General features: G+C 36.6%; 1 protein-coding gene and 1 long non-coding RNA gene across 4 annotated transcripts in view; both read right to left on the bottom strand.

Moving 5' to 3' along the window:
* The window catches only part of LOC122526419 (hemicentin-1-like), a 189,181-nt gene that overhangs the window by 159,770 nt on the left and 11,833 nt on the right, over positions 1 to 17,578 (bottom strand). For 2 of the 3 annotated variants that reach the window (XM_043649812.1, XM_043649813.1), the window contains exon 2: positions 2,377 to 2,415. The exons of the other annotated variant lie outside the window; for it this stretch is intronic. In XM_043649812.1, coding sequence (XP_043505747.1) covers positions 2,377 to 2,415 — 39 coding nt within the window. The remainder of the gene's footprint in view (positions 1 to 2,376; positions 2,416 to 17,578) is intronic. 3 annotated transcript variants of the gene reach the window in all.
* LOC122526420 lies at positions 225 to 588 on the bottom strand. Its single transcript, XR_006306050.1, has 2 exons — positions 520 to 588; positions 225 to 453 (listed from the first exon to the last, which is right to left on the bottom strand). It is a non-coding gene; the product is annotated as an uncharacterized LOC122526420 (long non-coding RNA).

The following is a 17,578-nucleotide window of genomic DNA, read 5'->3' as shown; positions in this document are numbered from 1 at the left end:
TTAAACGTAATTCCAATAAAAGTGTAAAAAATAAAGATCATCCGAATAGAGTATTAAACGCTTTTTAAATATTTCGTCTAATCATATGCGTAGAATTATATTTTAAAATAAAATTACGAAAGACAAATAACCCGTTGGTTTATAATTTACGATGCAACGAAATATTTTTCGAATATCTTTCGAAAAGGTGTCGTCTGAATTGTTTTCTTTTCTTTCGTTAACGGATTTAATCATAAACAAACTAGTCGATTGGTTTAATTACTTACGGGACTTCATTCGGACAATGATGACGTTTCCGATAATGGGAAAATCGGTCGATTATTTCGGCAAACTTCCAATATGCCGGGAGGCATCCGTTTATGTTTACGGTTATGCTGCTACGTAGGGTAGATATATCAGCTAACGAATAGACGATTATGAAAATAACGTTTGCCAGAGGCAACGTTAAAGATCCTAGAGAGAGAGAGAGAGAGAGAGAGAGAAAGAGAGAGCTATAGGTAACGCGTAGTAATTGCTTACCACAAAGCTTTCGATCGTTCCTTCGTCTCCTTTCTTCTAACGAACGTTCCAGCTCCACTCGATATCTGACAAACGAAAGGTTAATAACGTTTCATGCAATACGATTAATCTAGCATAGATCCGATTGATTGTTCAGCTTCATATGTGAGTTTATAATAGGTACATACCACCAACGCAAGTATTAAGATATATGTCATAGTACATACGTTGTTAATTATCGCGATAAAGATTAAGCGACATATAGTTAAATAGATTTATGTTTATTATACATAAAGTGACATCATAGGAATAATCGTATTCCCACGTAGGAATAATTTCAAACAATCAATATTTTCTTGTAATGCGATATTTCTAAACTTTTTATACGCAAAAATATATTTTAGGATTGTTCAACTCTTAATTTGATATTTATTTGATTGCAAAATGAACATATTTCGTTAGAGGAGAAGTTAAATTTGACGTAAATGATAATATAATTAGTCTCATCAAAATTCGAAGATACAATGGATGGTATCAACCAAGTGATACTTTCGAAAATAATCATTTTGTATTTTTATTATAATTTGCTTAGATGCAAATACATGTACGAGACTAATTTTGTTATCATATACCTCACTTCAAATTATATTTCTCTAAGAATAAAATGTCTCTCTGCAATAAAATTGATATCAATATGAAAGTTGAATAATACTTCGAATATACCTACGTATAAAAATTTAGAAGCTTAGCATTATACAAGCAAATATTAATTACTTCAAATTAATAATCGCATCGTGTACGAATATTCCAATGTCTCACCGTTTATGTAATATACATATATTACATAAGCATATATATATATATGTATGTATGTTACATAAATTTCATATAGCAATCGTGAAACGTTTAAATAGCGATATATCGGTTACAGGACGTGTTACATACAGCAGGTTCCAACAATCGATTTGTTGACTGTCTAAAGAGGATCGTTGCATCTATTACGTTATATGTTGCGTTAGAGAATAAACCGTATGCGGTATAAAGACACGAAATTGCGGATACCCCTACGAACGATACGAACATGAACATACAGAGAGAGAGAGAGAGAGATAGAAGAGAGAGAGAGAGAGAGAGAGAGAAAATGTATATATGTGAGAGAGTAATAGAGAAAAGAGAGATAGAAAGATAATAAAGGGCAGGAACGTGGAAAGTGGGGGAAGAGAAAGAGAGAGAGAGAGAGAGAAACAGAGATAGAAATAGAAGAAAGAGAGGCCGCGCACCCATGGTGCATGGAAATGAAAGGTCAATAGTCACACATCTAAACATCGATCAACTAAAACTAGCGATACGAACGTTCGAGAAAATACGATGAATCACACATCGCGCATTGAAAAGTGGATCTTAATCGGTCTTGTACATATGTACGTATGCATAACGTAGGTGTTGGTGCGTTCATTGCACCGTTCGTACGTATGTATAGATACATGTACAATAATCGTGTATGCTCACGGGGCTACGGGGTTAATATAACGATTAAGGATGGTAATTGATTATTAGTATGGCCGAGCGTTGTCGAATTGAGGCATCGACGAGAAGAAAAGGGGGATAGAGAAAAAAGAAACGATGATGTAGTGTGATAAAAAGATAGATAGATGATTATCAAGTAATATAAAGCGATGTATCTGGGTTTTTTTTTTTTGTTTTATTTCTTTTTTTGTTTTTTTTTTTTCATTTTCTTTTTTTTTTTTCTTTCTTTTCTTTTTTTTCTTTATTATGCGTGAAGAGAAGAGAGCGAAGGGAATAGTAGGGGGATTTTTAGGGCATAGAGAAAAAAATCTACAGACTAATCCTAATTGCAAACCAAACAAACGAACCAACCTCCTCGGTAAGGCCTAGTCGAAAATGTTCGCGGGACCCCTGTAACAAAAACATATATAAATCATAAAAAATCATAGACAAAAACAAAAAGAAATAACTACGTGTTCTTTTCTTTTCTTTTTTTTTTTTCTTTTTTTTTCTATTTTCTCTTTGCGATCAATGTTTCATTTCTTTTTTTTTTTTTTTTTCTTTTTTTTTTTTTTTGTTTATTTTCGTTTATACTTTTTCTTTTAATAACAACAACAGCTTTATCCTTTCGTTTTTAGAAAGAACTTTGACACAATCGTAATTGAAAGCGCTAATTGTTAGAGAGTGAGAGTACAAAGTAGGAATAGAAAGAGAATAAACGTTGATAGGCGGAAGGATGTCGATGACAACTCGTTTTATCAAATACGCGTTGTATATAATGTAAGTACCCACACACATATGTTTATATATAATATATATATATATATATAAATATATACGTATATCTCTCTCTGGGTATACGTGTGTATCTTCAGAAGTGTCAAACCGAACACTCGCGCGCTTCGTTTTTAAACGATTTAAAAGGACAAAAACAACAAATAGTATATAGTCAAAAATTTGCCTTAGCTCGTAAAACGGCGGCATGTCGTTCACGCTGAAAAGGCGGGTAGGGCGGGCGGCGGGGGGGGAGACAGGAAACGAGACGACATTGATACGATATACACGCACACACATATACACTCTCGGTGTGCTGTTCCAGCTCCTGCATCGACGCAAAATCGATTAAAACCGAAAGCTCGTGTATCGTTCGTTTGACACTCCTGCAACCGTACTCGACTATATATTTTTTCAATGGCTATTGTCGGTCGAGCGAAAGGGGTTGACGGAAAGTGGGAGGAATGGTGAGAGAAGAGCGACTAGAAAAAGAGAGAGAGACAGAGAGATAAAGAGAGAGAGAGAGATAAAGAGAAACGAGGACAGTCAAAAAGTGAGAGAGGGCAAGGGGTGTAGTGAAAGGGACGTGAGGGAACCGGTGGTTGGTGGGCGCGAAATAATGTTTGCACCGCAAACCCACCGGTCCCCACGATTAGCCGCTATCGAAAGCGCGATTCGTAGGACGAACGACTGCGTGAGTTTTCGAAACCAGTTCGAAAATCTCTAACGCAATGTGCCGTCACCACCACCACCACGACCATCACCATCACCAATCGAAAAATCGTGCTCGTTCTTTTCAAATTACGCGTGACGAATCGCGTGATACGAAATTCGTCGTTATCGTCGAGCAAACGAATTGGTTCGAAAATCTTTTTCGAATATAAAACTTCATTTTTACGTTTGTAATCAAGAGAAAAGATAAAGAGAGAGATAGAGAGAGAGAGAGAGAGAGATTATAGTTGATAAATGATAAATACTTGGAGTAGCAAAGTGTCTTACGATTTAGGAAACCATCCGTTCGTAGGATAATACGCACTTTACATATGCGGGCGTATTCGAACCTAATGACGAGTACTTTGTGCAATTTGCGATGTAATTCGAAGCATGGAAATGTAGTCACCGTTATTCGAAAAGCGGAAACTGTCTCATTCTAATTCCCCCCCACCCATAATATAACCCGATATATATCGTAATCACCTAGGTAGGCATTGTCTTTGAATCCGATAGAATTTCATGAAGTAATTATTGAGAGAAGGAAATATGAATAAAAATGTAAAAAGAAAAATTAGAAAAAAAAAAAAAGGGGAATATCCATTTCTCTAATACACACAGAAACCGAACACACAACATTATCAAAAGATCAATGCTCGAGTAGAATATACTTTTATTATTTCCTTTTTCTTCTTTTAACTCTTTGGGGGAAACGCACAATGTAGCGAGATAATTTAATAATTTAAAGGCAGTTCGCGATAAGGAACGATGCTGATAACGAAGCGACGAATAGCTTTTACCATATTCGTGTTACTCACATTCGTTACATTTTCGTTGTGCACGTAGAAGATTAAGTTTCTCCATCCGTTCGGCGAAGCGCTTTGTTCCTCTCGGCATTACGGTACTTCATACGCAAGAGAATATTACTATCGTTACGAGAACGGTCTATAGGTAGACAGAGAGAAAGGGACAGAGAGAGAGAGAGAGAGAGAGAGAGAGAGAGAATGCTCATACAGACTGTGAAATCGATAGATAATTCCGTGTTGCGGCAAAGCTACCGTTCTGAGATAACGAGAAAGAGAGTCAAACGTACTCTTTTTATTACCGAACCTTCTCTACTCCTCCTTTTCTACCTGTGTTAGGGCTTGGTATATGTATAAATATATGTGTATATTTTATGAAAGTGCGTGCGTGCTTAGTCCGTCGTGCGCACGTACACACATCGTCTCCTATCGTACTTTTAATTCCCCCTCATTTATAAAGTTACTGAAAAAAAGAAATAAAAAGAGAAAAAGATTATAAAATAGCGGAAAGATTCAACACGCGGACATATATTTCTCTCAATGTTACTAATTACTACTATGATTAAACATAATTTTATACATACGTACATACGTATATATATATATATATATATGTATGTATATACGCCCACATAAATGATACTCGTAATAGTTACACGTAACGTAGTATATCGCAACGACATCATCCCTATTTTTTTTTTCTTTTCGTTATGAAAAATAATACGTTTGTTTTTCATTCTAATCGTTAAAGAAAGAAAGACAGATAGAGAGAGAGAGAGAGAGAGAGGAAGAGAGAAACGATCTAATTATACGAGTTATGGGAAAGTCAAACGAATAAGTAAGAAACGAAATGTAATAACGTTTCACATTGGAGACAGGGAACTTCTTATTAAGATTGTGACTAGTATATAGGCAAAATCTGAGAATGAGAAAGAAAGAGAGAGAGAGAGATAGAGAGAGAGAGAGAATTTCAGTTTGGTAACACGTGGTGGTTTGAGGAAGATAGAGATAGAGAGAAAATCTTGGTTAACATCTACATTCGAAAGGATCGACTACTATGTGGTGAAACTACGACTAGAAATCTCGGACTGGAGAAAGCTCAAACCGCTTCTCGTAACGTAACAAGAACTGGAGACATTGAGATGGGGGAGGAGAGAGGAAGACGGGCATAGGAGGAAAAAGTGAGCAGAGGAAACTCCGTAACAGTGTCATCTGCGACCTCCGGACGGCCAGTAGAGAAACCCAGAGAGTTTCTTTCGGTGAAGTAAGCAAAGAGGGGAGATGGGAAGGGATGGGATTGGGTGTGGTGTGGGGTAGGGTGGGCTGAGGCGTGGAAAAAGAGAGTAGTAATGGCGTTGATGGTACAAATTGCTGTTAACATCCCACGATGTTAGAGGACGAACTATAAGACTCGTATCGAGACAACTGGATCGAGGAGGGAAAAGAACTTCCACAGACGGAGATACAGAAATAGAGAAAAAAAGGGTAACGGGAGGGAGGGAGGGAGGAAGGGATGTCTCATAACACTTGGGAACAGGTGGCGGCGTTTCACCGTCTTATTGCTTTGCCTAGCGGCTGAGAAAAGTCCCGATTTTCTCTGAGCAAATTGAAAAAAAGGAAGAAATAAATCGGACCGTTAAGGTAAGGCGCGAAACGAAACCATGCGCAAAACGGATGAAAGAATCTCGCACGATTACCTCTCGACTTTTCCCAACACTCCAACTTTCCTTTCCAATTTTCTTCCTTCCTTCCTTTTCTTCATTCCTTCCTTCCAAAAATTCTTCTAAAAGAGCAATTCCTTTGTAAAGGGATGAAAGGCTCGCGCTCGAATTAACTGAACGCGAATGCTTTCGTATTATTTTCCATAGGTCCCAATACAAAGTAACGTAACGTATTATTTTCTCGTATGCGATTATTTGCAAAAAGGGTGATGTATTTAAGTGTATATCTGTCTAACGAGTAATCGAATACTTTGACAGAAGATAGTGAGAAAGAGAGATAGAGAGATAGAAAGATAGAGAGAGAGAGAGAGATAGAGATAGAGAGAGAAAGTCAAACAAAATAATGACTACAGTATAGCTTAACCGAATGGCATACAATAAATTCTATATCCCTTGATTACTCGACAAACTCGTTAAACTCGTTAACAGCCGATTTCAAAGCAATATCGTGATATGAAACCACCCGTGCGCCCGTACCGTTAGCGCAGGACTAATTCCCTTTTCGCGAAGATGGTTACCGTTGTAAATTCCAAGCGAAACTCATCGAAGGCGTTTCACGATTATCGCACATCTGCGTTTTCAAGCGGTATACGACGACGTAGAAGAAATTACAATGTGCTTCACATTATCCGTACCAATAACGTCATGCAACGAAAATAACTTAAATGCTTCGTCGAGGAAGCAAATAGCAAGCAATGATGGAATCATCAACTATATTTGCTTTAAATGTGAATGGGGAAAGAAAGAAAGAAAGAAAGAAAGAAAGAAGGAAAGAACGAATCGATGTCGAGAGTGTTTTCATCAAAGTAGAAAGAAATAAAAAGAAGAAGAAGAAGAGGAAGAAGGAAAAAAAAGTAGGAGTTTTATATGAAGGAAGAAATAAAAAGAAAAATAATAAGATGCGTGCGTCGTCGTGTCGGCAAACAAATAAAGTGCATTTCTTTACAACGAGATTTATATTCTCATTTCAACCATCTGGAACGGCATGCAAGTGCAATTCGCATTATGATACATACTGTATTCTAGAGTATACAAATCAATTCACAAATCTCTACTAGTAAGTCGCGATTCAATAGGAATAAACGAGAGAAAGATAAAGAGAGGTAGAGAGAAAGATAAAGAGAGAGAGAGAGAGAAAGAGAGAGAAAATATCGGGTCGGGACTTAGTTGGCTCGGCTCGTTCAGACGATTTGTGTAAAAAGAGAGAGAGAGAGAGTGAGTGAGAGAGAGAGAGAGAGATAGAAGGAACTTTGGAAACGCGCGCGATGAGCCGCTTATGGCCGCGTTCGCCACCACTTCCGGTAAGGTTAAGCACACTGAAGTCTCTTTGGCTCTTCCCACTCTCTTTGCCTTCCGTCTTTATCCTTCCGCTTGCTTCCCTACCCTCCTACCCTACCCTACCCTTATCCTCTTCTCTTCCTTTTCCACCCCTTATACCACCCCAACCCAACTCACGACCTAACATTCGAAACTGTTTTAACCTCGTGGCTTTAATCCTGCACCGGTATCTCCCGCTATCATTTTATTTCGATTCACTGTACACTCCTCTCTCGTACGTCGAGTGGCAAAGTTTTTCGATTTAGCTCGAACGAAGTGATATATAGACGCTCAGCTACCGTACGTATGTACTATGTACTTATGTATACATTTATGTTTGTCTGTGTTGTCTGTGTGTGTATATATATGTGTGAGGGTCTACGTACATAGGTACCTATAAGAATGTCAGAAAGCAAAAGGTCGAAGTGGAATCCCTCCTGTAAAAAAAAACCGACCGTAGGTAGGTAGTCGCAATTTTTTCCCTTTTAATGCTAAAACAAATAACCAAATGCTTTGCTAACTAATTTACCGAAATGTTCCAAGCGAATGCATTACTCGTTCAATAATGTCGTCCTCGTCAAAAGTCGACATTCCGCAACCGTCCGTTCTCCCGACTTCTACGTATTTATCATGCATATATACATACGCGGAAAAATAACATGGTTCTCTTTGTTATGCTACACGAGGAAGATAATTTTGTATATATATATGTGTATGTATGTATACTTTTGTTTTATATTTTTTATCGCGATACTCGAAATAAATGGATCTCGTATTGTACTATACTTTCTCCTTTTTTTTTGTCTCTCTCTCTTTTTTTTTGTCTTTTTTTCTTTTTTATATTTTTGGTCTTTTTTCTTTTTTTTATCAAAGTTCCTCTCGTGCATCAAATATTTTTTGTACCAACAAGAACGTTCGAAAAACGAGAATCTCGGAAAATCATGGACCGTAAAAAATGTATTAAAAAACAAATTATTTGATTAATAATTGGTACAAATCGTATAAGCATTGATTATATTGCTTCGAAAATATAACGACATTCCTATGTATTACTTGTTAAAATAATAATCATGTTTTCCTATCTATCTTTCTCTCTCTCTCTCTCTCTCTCTCTCTCTTTTAACATTTTCGCACGTTTTCACAGCGCATTTTAATTTCAATTAATTATCAACAAAATATCAAGCACAACTGTATATTATTAAACGAAGATACATCGAACACGGGGTAATTTCGAAACTAAAGTATTTTATCAAATTTACCAAATGCGGCTTTTAAATTGAATCACCGTTAATTCGACGATATACTCGAAGTACCCGGACCAAGAGCTGATTAATTTTTAAAGCAATAAAGAAAAACGTAATGCGACTCTCGTTCGAGAATTATCGTCCGTTAAGTTTGACAAAAACATTACTTAACTGTAAAAGACAAAAATTTTAAACAATAAGTAATAATTGAATACAAATTCGATCGTAATTTATTCGTTCTCGACTCGATTGTATTTCTTATGTCATTCGGCGGCTCCTCTATTAAATCTTTTAATTCAATCAAATCAAATAAAATCAATTTCATAATTAACAACAATAATTTTTCTCTAATTGGTATAAATAATATATATAAAAAATGAAAATATACACTTTATTAATAATGTTTATACAATTTATATGTAAATAAATATACAAATTTATAAATATACCATACATTTAATTGAATTAAATAAAATAAACATTTGGACATTAATTAATGAAATTCAAACAATTGTCACGATTCGATTCACATTATAGACTTTATATTAATTTTATCGATATAGAAAAAGATAAATAAATAAATAAATAAATAAAAATGAAAAAGAAAAAAAAGGAAAATGATAAAAAAGTGAACGGAAGCATTTGTCCTATCAAAGTGGAACGAACCGACCGGTTGTTCATCTTAATGCGAAGATACGAAAAAGGAAAAAAAAAAGATGGGGGGCCTATCTGTTTGTTACCAGTTTTATCATAAATAACTTCTGACGACCGTTGATATCGCGTTATTATTTTAAAAAGTACGGAAGTGTTATCGACTAAGTTCCGGCTATGAAGGGGGTGGGAGATGTGGGGAAGGGAGAAAAGTGGGAGGGGAAAAGAAAAGAAGCGAAGTAGTTCGATGTGATCGAGCGAAATAGAAGAGAATGAGACTGAAACGTGTGCTACGACTCGAAATAAGGTGTCGTAAAGTTTACGATCCGTTCTACGCCATCGCCTCGACCTTTTGTTCCTTTCCTTTATCGTCGACGATTTGCCGATAATTTCACGCCAAATGTCGCTCAAGAAGAAGAGAGGAGGTGTGGTCTCGTCTCCAAAAGAGTCCGAGTACTTCCGTACTTTTTTCTCCGCTCATCAGATTCGGTTTCCGGACGAATCGGTGCATTGTCAAAAGTGATTTTTACCTTTTCCGCAAATATTTTTCTATCCGATGAATTCGCGCATTTTGTCGAACGGAAAGGAAAATCTAAGCAAAGGCAAAAGAAACAATTGTATGTTCCTTAAAAAGTAATCCTCATCCTTCCTTCATTTCGTTTATCAAATTTGATTATCTTTTACTATTCGAGAAAATCAAATGACGAAGATGAGGACTAGGGCTAGGACTAGGACTAAGACTAGGGCTAGGACGAGTCGAGTTATTGAGGTTAATCGGTATTCCAATATGCTAAATTTGCTTACGACAAATATTGAGTTAAGTCTTGATAAGCATGGCAACCACGGTTTCAACAAATATCCGCATCTCTCGGCCGATACATAAACACAATCATTAAAATCCGGAGTTACTGAAACGCAAATTTTCCAAATAGCATACCTATCGATTTCCGATATCGTAGCGATAAGATCGGATTATCCGTAAACAGCTAATTATTAATTAAATAGAACATTGTAGTGTGAACATACGCGGGGAACACGAAGAACGATGGACAATGTACAATCGGATATAAAGACTACGTGCTAAAGCGTTATCATTAGAATCATACGATCGTTCAACGAAATAATAATAATAATAATAATAATAATAATAACAAAAAACTCATTGTCACTAATACAGATACGAAATATTAACGTTTTACGGGGCTAAATAATTCTATCGTATTTGCAGTTACTAATATATTCCTATATGTATATAGATATACATGGTATGTATCTAAATACATATTTCCTTGCTGGCCTTCTCGAAGGGTTGAGCCAATAAAGTCAGTCTTTCTCCTTGTCCTCGACCTCGTTTTCTCGATGTTGTGGGCACCGACAAAGTACAACAATGTCGGTGACTGGGTATCAATGAGGTCGAACTATGATGACAATGATGACGATGATGATGACAATGAGGCAACGATGACAAGATGAAGATGAGGAGACCGACGTTCGCAGTTCCCGGCTATCTCTCCCTCTCTCTCACTCTCTTAGTTGGTAACCCTTGTTCGGAATAATTAAGGCCGATCGACTCGAAAGCGTCTCTTAACGTCTAACCCGTTCAACCATCGTCCATAAGCTACCAACAGCACCTAGCGTCTACGATTAATCTTAATTTTCGCTTGGCCATAATCTTTAATTAAATCACCATTGATCCAAGATTGGCAGGACCAGGCAATAACGAAGTTGCACCTCCCAAAGGATAGGTAGACATCGATGAGAGAACAACGAAGCCTTTGGCTTTGCTTGGAACCTTACCGCATTCCCCCTTCCTACTTCTTGACGTCCTATTGGACCCACCTCGACCCCCGGGAGAATCAATTTTCTTGGGCTGCGGTGGGCAAACCTAATTATCAATTTACGGATATAAATAATGGCCTCTCGATGAGAGGAGAGAAAGAGAGAGAGAGAGAGTTCAGGTATATATATATATATATCGCTAACCCAAGCCACCTGCAAATTGTTTCGACCTTAATCTCGTTGAAAGGAAATCGATCTGAAAACGAGCGTAGCTCGTGCCTCGCGATGAGGGATGGGAGTTCCTAGAGTTCATATACTTGACCTTTCACGACGATTATCTTAAATTAATACGTCCTCGTCTAAACGTTCGGAATGTTCGACGATGAAGAAAATTGAACGTAAGGAGTACGAATGAAAAATTCATCCCGAAAATGTATCTAATATTTGGTAGAAATGAGAATAATTATTTCATTTAATCGTTTACTTCCCATGAGAGGGATAAAAAAGAAATAGAAGGACGCATAATCTTTACGAGAACGAGTACGATAAAGTGTAGCGTATAAAGAGGTTATTTTATGGTTATAACTGAAAAAAAAACAAAAAAATGTGGAATATTTTATAGCTGGGTTCCGGTCCAAGCTTTCGAGCAAATATATATCTGCGATGTCAAGAAGAACAAAATATGTGTGTTTGTGTGTATTGTACAAACGTACATTTGTATTTACAAAGTACCTACCGTTTCGGACAAAAGGAACGCAGATGGTAAAATAACTTCATCCCACCGAGAACGCGTTATCGATATCTATTTATCTCGAAATCGCACGATTATATAGCGAAATTCGTAGATTCGAATTCTTATTGCAATCATTCGTAACGATTAGGATATTGTACCCTTCGATGGAAAAATATATCGTTAATCTCGATGGAAGAAAAAATAGTTTCTACGCAATCTATGGAAATGTTGAAAAAGACATTAAGGTCAACAAGGGGGTAGAATTGCGTTATGGATTACGTTTGAAAAAGATAAATCGACGAAAATACGAATTATCCAATTTGAAGACGTTGTCGTTACAATTATAACACAATAATATTAATAATAAAAATACAAATATCAAAGATCGATTTCGAATGAAATAATTATGTTAAATTCTTGGAAGGAAATAGTTGGAATTATAAACGAAAGAGCCAAAGGACGATTAACGTTCCCTCCTATATCGTTTCGAATATTGTTAAGAGAGGAAAGAATCTAGGTAAAACATTAAAATAAGCGATGGAAGTATTTTAAGAGAGAGAGAAAGAGGGAATCAGGATGACTGTGAATAACACATAATTTAATAGGAACTAAACGAGATGTTGGTTATGGAACGACGCCCCGTTATTTACCGAGGCGCCAAGCGGTATAAATGCGTATCGTTTCGAAGCAAATTCCGTTTCTACTCCGCCCAATGGAATATAGGAACAGCTTAATTATATGACCGTGTAAGAGTCCTCAGGGCATATTGAAATCATTGTTATAATTTCTCGTTCGCCGTAGAAACCACAACGCGTAACTCGGCGAACGCTAGGAAACGGGCCACGAGCGAGCCTCCGGCTACCTGCTCTTACATACGTACAAATACATTTTCAACAAGTACACAACTTTCCTTTCCCCCCACCCTTTCCATCCCCTCTCCTATATTTCTTTTTCTCTTACACAGCCCCTTCGTTATTCTCCTATTTTCATGATTCAAGTCTTCTCGAGTGATTAAGTACAATCTTTCAAGTATCTTACGATGGAAAAGGATTTAACATCACGGTACAAATAGTTTTCTAATGATCTAATTATCTTGAAATTTGCTTCACATCGTTTAACAATAACTGGTATAATCTGCTAGGAGTAATCGTTCGTTAAACGTATCTCACTTGATATAAACGCGTGTCGATTTAACTTCGTTATATTTTGTTCATTTTAAATAACTGAGGAAAAATGAACGTCTATTTATCTTATTGAACATACATTTGAACAGCTTCGAAGCCTACAAAGAATAAATTATAAAATGAATTTTCTATATAAATAATCGATATTTCAATTAAAACCAAATTAATTATTTTTATATTATTGAAATAAAATGTATTACTTTTTTATACTTTTGTAGGATTTTTTATATCCAATAATGCGAACATTCTGTTTCATTTATTATTTTATGATTTTTATATTCGTTTATTTTTTTGGGGTAGGGGGTATTTTTTCTTTTTTTTTTTTTTTTTTTTAAATAAATAACTAAACGAATTCGAAAGATTCAATAAGGTAATTGTGATTGAAATTCATTCTGTTACGATCGATTATAGGAAGAAATTGACGAGCAAGCATTATGTAAATGATTACAAGTAAATTTAGCAAACCGAGATCCCCATTAGCGGAATTAAACTTGTCACCATTCCGTTAATTAATACCTTTTAAAAAGCTTTATTTAAAAACAATAGTCTTTATTTAAAATAATGGAGACACGTAATATCTGTAATATTAGTAAATGAAGTTAAACATTTTCAATCAATAAATAAATAAATAAATAAATAAATAACAAGGGGAATCCCGTAATTAAATATATATTTGAAAGGGAACGTTAAAGAGTTAATAAAAAATATGAAATGACGTTTCAGGATTCTCGGTCCTTTATTTTCATCGATATTTTCAATTTTAATATAATATATCATAAGTAAAGGGAAAATTGGATTTGCGTAATAATAATAATAATAATAATAATAATAATATTAAAAGAGTCACCTAACCCCGCGGTGTGTTCTTTGATCTAAAGAAAAATAATGTAGTAAAGAAAAGAAAAAAAAAAGTTCGTAAATAAAAGTTAAACAAATAAAATATGTCTCTTTGTATTATTTTTCAAATAATCCAGATTACTTTAGCATCGTCTAAAGACGAGAAGTTCACTTTGGCCGCCCTATGGAATGCATGGAATTTGATTAGGAACGCACGCTGCTAACAAAGAGGGAGAACGATGGGTGCGGGCGCATACGCCTACACAGACAGCGCATTTAATAAATATTGACTTGAGCTCTCGCGGTAGTTAAATGCTCCCCACAAAACACATACTTTAAGCAGTCTCTCACGTATTCGTAACTCAGTCACGATACGTGCAGTAGACGGGTAGGTAGGATCTCTCACATGCTAAGCGACAGTAAGCTTTCTCTCTGTACGCCACCCTCATTTCGCTGTGTGAATAATGCACGTACCTATTGACATACGAAGTTTCCCAAGCCCTGTACCGCTTTAGGCAAAATACCGAACTTACGAATGAATAAGAAATGTTTTCACAGAAACAGTCAAACTCTTCTATAAGCGTTAACAATTAAACGGAGCTGCTTGTGTTAGTGAGCCCCGACGATCCTTTATTTTCATTAGCCAATCCACACACTTGCAATGTGTTTCTTAAAATATACACATACATATGTATATATTTCCAAGAAAACAACAACTATTATATTTGATACTCGTTAAATACGATCCAAATCCTTGAATAATAATTATTAGAACACCCCCACACTACCATTACCACTACCACCACCCCAATGAAAGTTATCTAAGATCTTTTAGTATCGGTAACGTCATTTAAATGCATTAAGATCTGAGAGAAGGTCAGGTAAGTTCCCACGAGCCGTTCTTTGACAAAGTACCTCCTCGAATATCATCGTTCGACTTAACTATATTTAAAGTCTTTGACCTAGAATTATCTCAAACGATCGTCTCTACTCTAGCTACCAAACATCGTGTTTATATCTTCGAGTTATTTCTCCTTTAGCGGCCTTCCTCTATTTACCTTCCCAATATTGATTCGCTTTAGTCCATTATGTTATTAAAATATTATCTCTACCGTTTACTTCGCTAATGAAGACAATCAAAATATTAATCATACTTGCAATCAAACAACTTAACGACGGTTCAAAAGTCCATGTAAAATGAAAAGAAATCAAAATCAAATAATAAAAAAAAACATTTCCGTCGTCGTCATAACGTTCGCCATTTTCCTTGTTCGCAAATTCGCAAACTTTGAAAGCCGGAAATCAGGGACTCCTGTCAACCTGCATATACATGCATCTACGTACACCTGCCTACCTAGCAACAACGCGCGAAGTTGAATCTTCTTTTCTCGAAGAAAGCACGTCTTCGACTGCAAACATTCGCATTCCACATTGAAAAGCTTTCACCAACGGATCGGATTGGTAGGCCAACGGTATGTTTGACGTGCGTACGCGTATCGCTGACGTATCCTAAGTCGTATCCGTTGTACCCGTCGAGGTTCGAGGGAGGAAAAAAAAAATCGAATAAAATAAGAGAAAAGGAAAAAACTGTAATACGAGAGAAAGTCATCTTTGGGAAGAGAAATCGATTTGGGAAAGAAATACCTGGTTAGATCGATTGGAACGGTGAGAGAGGAAAGATAGAGAGAGAGAGAAGGAATAAAGAGGCGGATGTTTGATGAGAAAAGACAAGAGAGAAACGAAAGGATGATCAAAAGTGAGAGAACAATCGGATGAACTTTCGAATTCGTATAGTTTTCGGATAACTGTAACCTATCCCTGAGATCGTAGGTTACGATTTATAGCTGTAAAACATATCAAAGAAATAAAGAAAGATAGAAAGAAATAGGAATAGAGTGGTAAAAAAAAAAATAAAAGATAGAAAATCGTGGATACGCCTTTGGATACGAGAAACGAAACACACAGGGTAAGTGTGTAAAAGTCGAGCGGCATTTATGTCGTTTCAAACGGTTCGATGTTTTATAAAGCTAGAAAGAGAGAGAGAGAGAGAAGTAGTAAACTCTGGTCGAAGGTGGGAACATTTTCGAAGGCACTTCCCTCGGTCGGTTCTTCAAAATTTACCGCCTCCAGCAGAAGCAGCAACGCGGGCCGGGCCGGGCCCGTCCGTTCGGTCGCGCGTTTACGCCCCTTTTCGTTCCTGCCCGGACGTTCGTCGCGTTCCAACGTGAAACGAGCTCTTCCCGATGCGTTACGAGAGAGGGTACAAAAAACGTGAACACAGACAGACATAGAAGAAAGAGAGACAGAAAAAGAGAGAGAGAGAGAACCGAATGGAAAGAAGAACGAAAGGAAAAAGAGAAAACGTATGAGTTCTGTCCGTGACATTTGGATCCCCGTGCGCCAATAACGATATTTATGAAACGTGCTGCTTCCTCTTTCATCGGGCATTCCCATCGGGCATTCCCATCGGCATTCGCATCGACCTTAATAAACTATCATATCTATCGAAATGAGAGAGTATCTTTTAAAAGAGAGTACCTACCGAACGTTCTCGTCACTCTGCTTTGAAAATTTTCCATCATCCGATGTGAAGGAGCTTGAACGTGAACAACGTAGATAGATAGGTGTATACCTACTATACCTACCTAGCTTAGCTACTGGATAGGCACCTACCTACCTTCCTATCTATCTATGTATTAACATATATACATAAAAGGTATGTACGTGTATGTAGATATGTATATCTCGAATCGAACGGAAGTGATCGTCGATGGATCGACTGAACATGTAAACGAGATTGAAGTTCCCTCGTCTATTATGGTCAACGGACGACATTATGCAACGGTAGGTGTGACTGCCGAGACCAAATTATCCGAATGAAATATTAAACCATTTAAATGTTGAGTAAGTAACTTGACGTTGCATCGACGAGTAACGTCGTTATGTAAGATAAACGATGGAAATGACTTCTTTAAAACGCTACAATAATATTAGGTAATGACAATTAATTCGATACCTTGTCAAATAAATGTATTATTTATTTATAAAGTCTCCATTATTTGTGATGACATTGAATCCGTCGAATTCATTGACAAACGAAAAAGTATAACTTCAAAAATATGACGATTTTGATAGAATGAATTTAATAACAAGCAATCGAATATAATTGCTATACCTGATAATACTTAGTATTGATCGACGATACAATTTATCATAGATTATTTGAAAACAATTGAACTCCTAATCGAATACGTTATTATTTCTCGGGAGAGAAAAATTGATGATATAAATGTCGGATACTTGAGATTTGTATTATAAATTAGGTAAGAAGTTGCTAAAAACTGTGTTCTTCTTTATCTCTATCTCTTTTTATCTCTAGAGGAGGAAACAACGTAGAAGAAAAATATCGAAGAAAGGAGGGGGAGGGGGGTGGATATATTATTTTGATAACGATTTATAGACGTCCTTCTTCAATGTCGTCACGATATACGGATATGCCGCGCGTTAATTGGCATCCCCAGGAGGCAGGTTTGCTTGCAACGCGTCTTTATCGAGCTATCGAGCATACGTAAGATAAATCGTCCGTTCGGTCTTGCCTCGAGCCAGCCAGCCGATCCCTCAACGCCGGAGCTCGCGTTCGATGAAAGCAACGAAAACTGAAAGCAAGATCGATGGATAAGTGTGCCGAAAGGAAGAGCGACGTTCGCATAAAGGGAAGCGACCGAAGCATGACGATGCGAAAGAGAACGAAAGAAAAAGCTCAAATCGGGGAAATAACGGTATAATCGTTTCGACGAGTAATTGAAAAAGAAAAAAAAAA

Source organism: Polistes fuscatus, unplaced genomic scaffold (assembly GCF_010416935.1).
Source record: "Polistes fuscatus isolate 324 unplaced genomic scaffold, CU_Pfus_HIC Scaffold11, whole genome shotgun sequence".
In the NCBI taxonomy this organism is placed as follows: Eukaryota; Metazoa; Arthropoda; class Insecta; order Hymenoptera; family Vespidae; genus Polistes; species Polistes fuscatus.
Note: the sequence above shows the minus strand (reverse complement) of the source record. Positions and strands in the feature narration are given on the sequence as shown.